Source organism: Thalia democratica, chromosome 1 (assembly GCF_965202585.1).
Source record: "Thalia democratica chromosome 1, ktThaDemo2.hap1.1, whole genome shotgun sequence".
NCBI lineage: Eukaryota > Metazoa > Chordata > Thaliacea > Salpida > Salpidae > Thalia > Thalia democratica.
In genome coordinates, this window is record NC_139165.1 from 80461201 (window position 1) to 80471522 (window position 10322).

Here is a 10322-nt window from a genome sequence, read left to right on the forward strand (position 1 = left end):
GTTTTATGAAAGCCTACAAACGTCTAAGTTTTTTTTTTCAAAATGTTTTTTTTTTGACTTTTTGAAATATACAAAAATTAAGACTGTCAGGACAAATCAGGATATTTTTAAATTTACACAAATCTCAGGTTGACTCAGATACATGAAATAAATAAAAATCAAGATTACTCAGAAAAGTTTAGTTTTTCAAAAGCCAAATTATAACCAATTGAGTTATTTTTTTCTTTTTTTTTTCTTTTTTTTTTTTGACTTTTTAAAATATATAAAAATTGTTGGATGGGAATTGAACGTGAGGGAATTGATCGGGTGGGAATTAAGCGGGTGGGAATCGTGTGGGCGGGAATTGAACGCGGGTTAGAAATGTTAGTATACACAATAAATCATAGCTTTACCACCAAAATATTTTTAATTAGACTTACATGATTGTTTTTTGACGACCATTTTTAGTTATATGGCTTAAAGAAAATTTAAAACTTACTTAAATATGGCTCATTTAAGTATAATGAGTATTCTAATAACTCATTTTTTTTTTCTCATATAATCATATGTTTCAGAACTTAACCAATAACCAACATGATAATTTCGTATTTTTTCTAATTTATTTTGTCGTCATAGATATTGGTCCCTAAAAATGTTTACTAAAACTTTAAATGTAGTTGTTTGTATAGTTATGTAACCAAGTATATCTAAAGACTATCATTTAATTATTAAAAAAATACTTAAACTTTTACTAAATCTTTGCATTGGTTTTTGCTAAGCACTTAAAAACACTAAGGAGAGAAGGATGAATTTTTATTAAATAGGTGAAAAATTTAATTTGTATGGTAAACTTAGCCTTTCTTAATCTTTTGATACATATTTGTTTTTCTGTCAATTACTTACATTATTTTATTATAAAAATGATTTTATCGATAAATATTTTTTGTGGTCAAATATGAATTCTATAGATTTTTAGTTTGCAAAATTAAACTATTACACAAATTTTGCTTTATCTATTAATTCCTTGTATTTAAAGCTAAATTTCTTTTATAGAAAAATAAAAAGTTTTTGATGAGTATTTTTGTTATTAGGTGTTAATGTTTATAAACTATTTTACTACATTATTTATGTTGGTTTGCAAATAGAGAACTTTTACATAATTTTTTTGTTTGTTAATTGTATTGCAAGCTTAATCTAATTATAATTAGAATTCTAGTTTGTACTTGAATAATTAATATTAACATACTTTTGATTTTATTTTTGTTTCAAATTCCAAATTTTATGGGTTTTCTTTTTTTAATTTTTTATATTCTCGAACTTATTTACACTTTATGTTAATTTTCTTATACTGAATTTTACTAAAAATAATGCTTTATTTGTTACTATTTTATTTTTAGAGCTAAATCTGACTAAACGTAGTTTTTTAGTTATTAATTGTTTTAAAATAGTTTTAGATATTTATTACATACTTTAGATAATTGTTCTTCTTATTAAATATTATTAAATGTTATTAAATATTATTTAATGTTGTTTTACAACTTATATTCCAAGTTTGACTAAACTTTACTTTTCGTTATGTACTTTAAAAAGTTTAGCTGCTTTAGGTCAACAGTTTTTTTAATGTAATTAAATTGTTGTTATAATTTTCCAAATTACTTGCACTATTTTCTTTTCGATATAAGAACAGTCGTTTATATGTGTGCAACAATATTGTGTGGGTTGCTTAATATAGTTGTTTGGTTAGAGTGTAATTTAAACCTACACTATAAACGATGACAAATAAATAACAATTTGAATTGTCATGTTACCTATTTATAAATTCGTTAAATATGTTAAATTAAGTTACTTGTTGTTAATTTGTTTGCATACAATCCCTTACAAAATACTTGAAACTTAGATAAAAATAAATTATTTAGAATTAAGAAAACAAACACTTAAATATAAAACAAACACAAATAAGTATTCGAGTAAGTATTAAAGACTAAAATTGTACAGAAATTCATACAAAAAAGTTTATAAAAATGAATTTTAAAAAAGGATCTTGATGTCTTAATAGTCGAGATGGGTCAGTTTTGAATGAAGACACATTTGCACGAAGAGTCACTTTTGCGGAATCCGTCGATTTCGAACGGAGGGTTTTGCAGAAGTGAAAGTTCTGCACGATAAAAGTAACCGCTTACCGAGCGAGGGTTAGGGGTAAAAGTGGTAGTAAATTAAAGTATATTGAAAAAAAATTAGAAAAAAAGCGAACAAGGGTAAGGGAGAGTAAAAAGTAACTTTTTAAATTCGATTTAAAAAAAAAAAGTTACTGACCAAGTTTTAAGTGCTACGTCAACTGTAATAGTAAAAAAATATAAAATAAAAATAAGACAAAACAAATCTGTTGAAAAGTATCAATATGAGCAAAATAGACTACTCGTGCAAAAGTAACCTCTCGTGCATTTCTGACACCTAAACTATAATGTTATTTAAAAGGCAGTCAATTAATTTATTTTAATATGTAAAATGAAATCGTTTTTTGATCAAACAATATAGAAACAATACTGATCTTTAGTATAAAGTACTTCTTACAAATTTTTATTATTTTTGTCATGTTTTTCTTTATAGTTTGTATAATTAAGCCTTAGTGTCTTCATAATGATTATTTTGATTTTCAGAGTGTGCTGTAATTAGGGATCTCACTGATTAGGTAAGTGAAACGTTGTTTATTGAAAACACCGTGACTAACAGATTGGAACATGAAAAAAAAATCATTATTAAAATATAACACCATTGTCTACTATGCAACGTACGGCCCTCGAGTGGGAACTAGTAAAATGTATGATAATTAACATATTTTTAGATATTAAATACATTGTAAAACACAATTAAAATTGATAACTAAAAAAAATTGTATTTTATTTTGATTTGGTAGAAAAATAACGCTTATTTCATTTACTTTTGTAAAGTTTTCTAAGTGTAATTGCTCAAAACTACGGTTTATTTCGGTAAACCTGTTTTGCTAATAACAAAACTGCTGAACACTTAAAAATAGTGTGAACAATAACAAAAGATAGTCAATTTTAAGTTGAAGTTTTTAATTAGTAAGTTTAGCTTATTAACTAATTAATTATTAGTATAAGTATACAGTTTAAAAGCATTAATATAATAAATGTAAATGGTGTTATGTATTTATACTGTAAGACAAAACTAAAGTTTATTTTAATAAAAACTTTTAAACGTTTGTTCAACGCAAAACAAATATTAGTGTTTGTTGAGGTAAAAAACTTACAGAGAGCATAAATTTTTTATGTTAAAGTTACAAAGCAATTATGTTAACATTTTCCTCTGTAAACTATTATTTTTTAAATAGTAAATACAAACTTTTATTAAGTTAAAAATAGATGTTTAACGTTTATTTAAGCTATAAAATAGATTTATTTGATTAAACACAAATAGTCTATATTTAATTAAAAAGAGTTTCTTTAAATATGTGTAGAACCTGTATAAAATTTTAATTTAAGCATATTTTAGCTTTGTTAAATTAACTAAGACTTTTGTAAAAAAAAATGTAAAGTAAAACAAACATGTTTTTTAAACTTTTGTCAATGTGTTTTAAAAAAATTAAAAACTCTAAAATTTTTGTAAAAATTTAACTTTTCTGTATTACACAAAGTTTTACTTACAAAGAAAACGCTAATAAAAAAATTATAAGTGTTTTAAGTAAATACTTAACTGTTTTTTGACTAATATTCAACAATTCATTATAATATTGATGTTTTGCATAAGGTAATTATTCTAAACTTAAAAGCATTAGTTAAAAAAAAACATTTTTCTAACACATTTGTGTAAAGAATTCGTTTGATAAAAAAGTATCAGGCTTAAAATTTCTTAAAATTAAATAAAATGCAACAAAATATAGAGAACTTTGAACACTAATAGAATTTAAACAAAACATTAGTGTAATATTATTTTACATTTCGACAAACTTTATTTTGTGAAACAGGAAACTAGTTTTCAAAGAAGTGTTAGCAATACAATCAGTTCACTTTAAAACTCTAATAGTAGTAGCTAGAAAAGTAATACAAAAATTGATTACTTTTAATAGATGGTAAAATGAAGAGAAATAGTACTAAATTAAATTTCAATTAGTTAATTATTTTTAAAAATATGTTTTAAAGTTTGATAAATTTTTTTTTGTATTTTAGAAAGTTTGCTATCTTTTATAACACTATAAGTTTTACTATATGTAACAAAACTGTTTAAATTAAATTTTATTTTAAACTTAAACTCACTTAGATTTTAACTTTACCTTTAACTAAATTGAATATATATATATACTACTAAGCTAATCCAAATAAATAATCAACTTTAACAATCAAAACTTAAACATCTCAAAGTTACTTTAAATGTTTAAAGTGTATCAATGCAAAAAAAAGAAATAAAATTTTTAAAGAAAAATTTAAAACTTAAGTTTAAAAGCTTTAAAAAAAAAACTAAAAACACTTAAAACTACTTGCATTAAATTTAAACTTAATTTCTATTTAGTGAAGATATTTCAAACTTAATTGCCTTGCAAAGATACATACATTTTTGCAATACAATTAAGCTATGCTTCTTAATTAAAATATACTTTAAAATAATTAAAAAAGTGATAATAAAGTACCTTTAATTATAACAGATCAGAATAACTAAGGCATAAATTGTTCGACACTTACAGAAAACTTATAATTTTTAATAAAGATAATAAAATTAAAATAAAGCAATATCTTTATTGAAAATTTAAACAATATAAGTTTTAACGTACCAAATATGTTATTTTAAAAATGTAAACTTCAAGAAATAAAAAATATAAATAACTTTGTAAATCAATAACAGTGCTAAAATATGATTTTAGAGTTTCAAGTTTTGATTAATATAAAACAGTAAGCTGAAATAAAATATTCAAAAATAGTACTATGACTATTTATAAACTTTTACTAAATCGACTTTATAAATAAAGCAGTAACATTTTACATTTGACGTATCAATTACAATGTTTGACAAAAAACAGAAGATTAGAAGCTGTCAATATGCGAAGATAATATAGTATTTGAATTTGCAAACTATATATTCTGAATTTAAATCAAAATTTCTAAAAGAACAAAATAAACAAAAGGACTTAAACTGATGTTGTAATAAAATAAATTTGTATCAATTAAAAAAGTATAAAACACAACAATATATATAAAAGTTAAAGCAGTATATTTGAAGATTCTAAGAAAGATAAAAAGTTTTAAAAATAGCTTTAACTAAATTTAAAACCTTTAAAAGCCATAAAAAACTACTTCAAAATTAACTTGAAGAATTGAGGTTGCTATAGTTATTTAAGGCTCATTCAAGATTAAGAAGAAAATAAGTAACTCTATAGAGTTTGGTATTTAAAATACTTTTAAAAGCAATTTACTCTTTAAAAAAACACTCTGTTATCAACTTGATAAAAAGCAATAGTAATCAATAAGAATAGATTTCAAATACTAATAGAATTGAGGTTGAAACGTTTATTCTTTTTGTAAGGCTCACTTGAAGTCAAGTACGTTAACGCGCTCTTCCAAACCCGGGTAGGTTTTTCTACTGTAGGGGCAGTTGCACATATGATTGTTTATCGCTGGTTTGTTGCTTGGTAACCACGTTTCTATGGGGTCTATGCTGTTACTGAACACCCAATTGTAGCCTGAAATATTTAACGCTGTTTTATTTTTTTTAAACTTTATTTAATTTGTTAGAATATTCAATGTCTTTGATGATAATTGCAAGAAGTATTTTTTTTTATTGTTAATTATACAGAACAAAATATAAATAAATTACTACAGCTTGCAACAATTAAGCAATAATAATAAACAAGTAGTAGATCTTTGACAACACCTTTATTTCAATTTAAAAAGGAAAATAGAGTTTTAAAAACTTGTAAAAGTTGTTTCATAAAACTCTTAATTTAAGAAATAGACTTTTACATTTTAAAATGTAAAAAAAGGACTTATGAACAAATGTTTAACAAAATTTTTTATTATGTGGTATAAATTTTGAGAAGATAGGTTTTTTATTTTAAACATTTACTTGAAACTAAAGTCTTAAGCAAATATAAAACCTAAGCAACAAAAAATTATATTAACCTGAAATTTTCCAAGTTGTCATTCCTTTATAACACACTTTTTCCCACTGAACCTCAACTATACCTTTAGAATGGAGGAAAGTCTGACAAACATCATCGAGATATGAACAAGTTTGCATGAGCTGGCCCACAGAGTAGCTGTCCAGATGTGATACGATGACTTCTATCATCTCTGTTGGCAGGTCTAGCAAGTTGGGTTGGTCTGGTGATATTATTTCAGGTGGTTTGCTGCTCGTTGTGAATATGCAGCTCCTTTCAAAATCGAAGCCAAGCTTGTGGTCATGGGACTTTGGTGCAAACCTGTGTTGAAATTGTTTAATATTATTTTTAGATGAACATTTTTTTACATATATGAAACATTTATTCATGAATAAATAAAACGCATTACTGAGTAACAAAATAAATAAAATAGTTATAATTAATAATTTTTATACTTGTTCTGATTCTTAGTTGTTATTAAACATATAAAAACTTACTTTAACATTGGATCAATTATTTTATTTTAGACTATGAAAAGTATCAATTTTTGAAAAAAAAAAAACAGATGTGACCACAAACTAGCCTGATTTACATTAAAGTAGTCTAGATTTATGACAAAAAAAGAATAGTAAAAACCAAGATTTAAAAAAATTAAAATTAAGTTTAACATTTAGAAAAATAAATAAATAATAAAAAATGTGAATTACTATCTAAAGGAAAAAATTCTTATGAAAAATAGGTTTACAGTTATAAAAACTAGTAAATGTTGTAGGAAAATTATCAAAACTTTCCTAAGTTTTACATAAAACTCAAACAAGCCTATAAGTCAGTCTGAGTTTTTCATAAAAGCTTATACTAGCCTGAGTTTGGCTGATTAAAAAAAAATTAAACTAGCCTGAGCGTTTTGTAACCCTGTAGTAATTATCAATAAAAAAGTTTAGGAAAACTAAATATTACATATATGTTGATTCTGCGCAACAATATTAAATACAACAAATATAACTACAAATGCAGAGCCTTACTAAATGCTTTATACAAAAACACGTTTTATACTAATTTTTTTTATCCTTTTTTTTCTGAATATTTTAATTTACTACATAAGATTTCTAAATTAATTTTGTAAACTAAAAACTTGATAATTCAAGTAATATAAAAAAAAGATCTATAAAATTTATATTTTGATTTTACATAAACTTTATAAATACATTAAATAAAAATAAATAATATGACACTATTTAAGGGGTGTCTACTTTGATTATTAGCAAAAAATATAATACTAAGCATAAAAATGGTTAATGTTATTAAGTTATACAGTGTCTATATTGATACACTAACTAAAAAAGCAAAACACACTATTTCAATAAAAACATATAATATCTTACAATTTAAGCCAGTATTCTTTATATATCTAAGTTTTAATCTTTCAACTTTGAAAATTTTACTAAAACTTTTTTAAATATGTTTTTAATAAAAACACGTTTCTTTTATTTGAGTACTTATTTCATATGTAACTTAACTTTAGAATAAACATGAGATTACTAGCTTTGAATAAAAAACAAATATATTTTCTACAAAATATCAGTGAAAATTAGCAAAAGAAAAGTTTTGGTACCCAAATTCTTATTTAAAACTTTTTCAAAATTGACTAAACTCTAAATAAAATATAATTTTTATTTTCAATAAAGTGCATGTTCATTATACAAACCTGTGTCTTTTCTCATTGCAACCGAGTGAGCTGTAAGGACACTTTTGTTCGATCCAGTTGTCCAGGCCGCCGTAAAAATCACAGTGAGTGCTCTTGTAGTGATCTCTGAACTGATCCCTTCTGAATATCTGACCGCACATGTAACTGAACATGTTCCTGTAAAGTTGAAACATATTTGTAAAGAGGAACAAAATGCTAACTTATGCAAGTGCACTTCAAAACAAGTCAGACAAGTTTACAGAAAACGTTGAACAATTCCTATAAGTTAAAACAACTAAAAGATTTGTAGAAAAAAAAAGAATATGTGACTATTGTGAATTAGGAAAAAATGCTTTTTGTTTTGTAAGTATGAAGTTACAGCTTATGCTATTAGCTTTCATACAAGGAATAAAGCTTATTCTATTAAAATATATGAATTCACATAAGTACAAGGTTGCCACTCGTTTTTTCAAAAAATTTTCCAGGTTTTCCAAATTTCATCCAGGTTTTTTAAAAGTACACATTTTTGGGTCTATTTTTAGTTTAAAGTTAAGTTTAAGGTAAGAAACTGTGTTAAATAATTAAAAAAAATTGAACATATACTGTAAAGTTACTTTAAATATGCTTTTTATTAAAAAAAAATTGATGATGACAAGTTTTTTTTATTTATATAATAAGTTTTTTTAATAAAATCAAAATTTTACTACTGAACATGTGAAAATTGTTAAAACTCCAGGTTTTTCCAGAGTTTTTAAGTGGTTTTTGTTCAAAACTCCAGGTTTTTAAAAACTTCTTAAATTTCAGGTTTTTCCAGGTTTCTTGCCTGAATTGTCAAATTCCAGATTTTTCAAGGTTTTTCCAGGTTTCCGGGTTAAGTGGCAACCCTGTAAGTATCAAACTAAATGTCAAAAAACTTATACTGTTAAGTTTGAATATATAATAAATGGCCACCAACTTTAACAAGAATTTCTAATAGTTAACTATTCTTACAACCATTCTATAATTTAGAAAAACAAATATAATATAAAGTTTTTTAAATTAAAGTCAGGGATTTAAAATGATATAAAGCTGATGCAATTTAGTTTTTTTTTAAATAATAACTATAACTTTATTTTTAAAATTTATTTTCCTTAGTTTTAGATTACTAAAACTACCTTAAGCAAAAACATAAGTTATAAGTTCCATTCAAGGAAATTAAAGCAATACCACTTTGCCTCAAGCTACATTACTGCTACAGGTACAAACTTCAATAATTTAAGACAATAAGTATATGTGAAGTAAAACAAACCATTACCTGGTATTGGTGACCACTCTTGACAGGCATTCTATTGTCGGATCCAAAACCAACGCAGAAGAGAAGATAGGGTTGTTAGTTCTTGTCAAGATGCCATTAAAGTTTTCTGTACTGAAGTTCTCTTTTAACGGACTCAAAATCTTGCTCCAGTCTATTTCGAGCACATCGCAAGGGTAGGTTTGTGTTCCACACATTCTAGTAAAGTGGTTCAAGGATTCAGGCTCTGAAATGTAGTTTTTGGTGTGGAAGCGTTCATTTTTAAGCAGGCTGAAAAGAGTACTCAGGTAATGTTCCTGGTTGTTAAAGTTTACTTGGGGGTAAAGGGACTGAAATCTTTTGTTATCAAACTCCAGATCAACAGTGTCAGTTGTGGAGTCTTTAAAGTCTTTTTGCATTGCTTTTGGTCCATAGATAAAGTGCAGCTCAATGACTTTTTTCTTGAAAGACTTCACATCTAAGCTTGGACTTTCAAGACTGCAGTCAAATAAATCTGGTTTGTTTTCCTTATCATCACCATTCATCACCTTTGAACCATCAACAATTAAGTTCACATACTTGTTGAAGCTGCTGTAGTTCTCTGAACTTTGAAACAGTGTCTGCTGGTCTTTGAATGTAACACTAAGACTAAAGTCATTGAAAACTGTTTTGCTGCATTCCATTTTACAACTCAAGTCTGTTTGTTTTAGTGGTCTTCTGTTCCACTCCATTGTGCAAATAACTGTACTTGCCGGGCATTTTTCAAGGTGGTTTCTCATCTGTGTGGCAGTTAGTTTTAATCTGCAGCCATACTGGGAATTTATACAGGGTCTTTTGATGTTGGTACACAAAATTAAGTGTTCTTTCAATTTGCACTGATGGAAAATTCTACCACAGTTTAGCTTACACTTTATGACAGGGCATTGCTTTTTGAACTTGCATCTTCTTATATTATAGCATCTTCTGCAATGGTCTTCACATATATTTTTGTCCATTGCTTTAACTTTAACATCTATAAATTATTACTAATTACTTTTTAGTTAGCATTTAAACCAACAAAAACTTAACTTATTATTTTATATATAATTTCAAGTTTTATTTTCAAAAAAATTAAACTATTAGGTGGGTAATTCTTAAGTTACACAGTATGCAAATCACTCTTTACCAGATAATATTTTAGCAATAATTACTTTTTAAAAAAGGTATGCAGTATAAATAGTTAAAAAAGAAACTATATGCAAAATTTAATCATTAAAAGAAGAACCTACAATAAGTAAATT

General features: G+C 25.0%; 1 protein-coding gene across 1 annotated transcript; it reads right to left on the reverse strand.

Moving 5' to 3' along the window:
• Positions 1–5471: 5471 nt before the first annotated feature.
• On the reverse strand, positions 5472–9924 carry LOC145844913 (F-box only protein 30-like). The gene is made up of 4 exons (XM_082952336.1): positions 9067–9924; positions 7794–7949; positions 6111–6409; positions 5472–5671 (listed from the first exon to the last, which is right to left on the reverse strand). The coding sequence occupies exons 1-4, from the start codon at positions 9819–9821 to the stop codon at positions 5517–5519; spliced, it is 1365 nt and encodes a 454-aa protein (XP_082808462.1). The 5' UTR covers positions 9822–9924; the 3' UTR covers positions 5472–5516.
• Between the last annotated feature and the right edge of the window lie 398 nt (positions 9925–10322).

What these genes read in the sequence shown, in the direction of transcription:
- LOC145844913 (XM_082952336.1), bottom strand. Translation starts at nt 9,821, where the DNA reads ATGAGAAACCACCTTGAAAAATGCCCGGCAAGTACAGTTATTTGCACA. An exon ending in TGCAATGAGAAAAGACACAG is followed by an intron (nt 6,410 to 7,793) that starts GTTTGTATAATG and finishes ATTTCAACACAG; the next exon opens with GTTTGCACCAAAGTCCCATG. An exon ending in GACAACTTGGAAAATTTCAG is followed by an intron (nt 5,672 to 6,110) that starts GTTAATATAATT and finishes TAAATATTTCAG; the next exon opens with GCTACAATTGGGTGTTCAGT.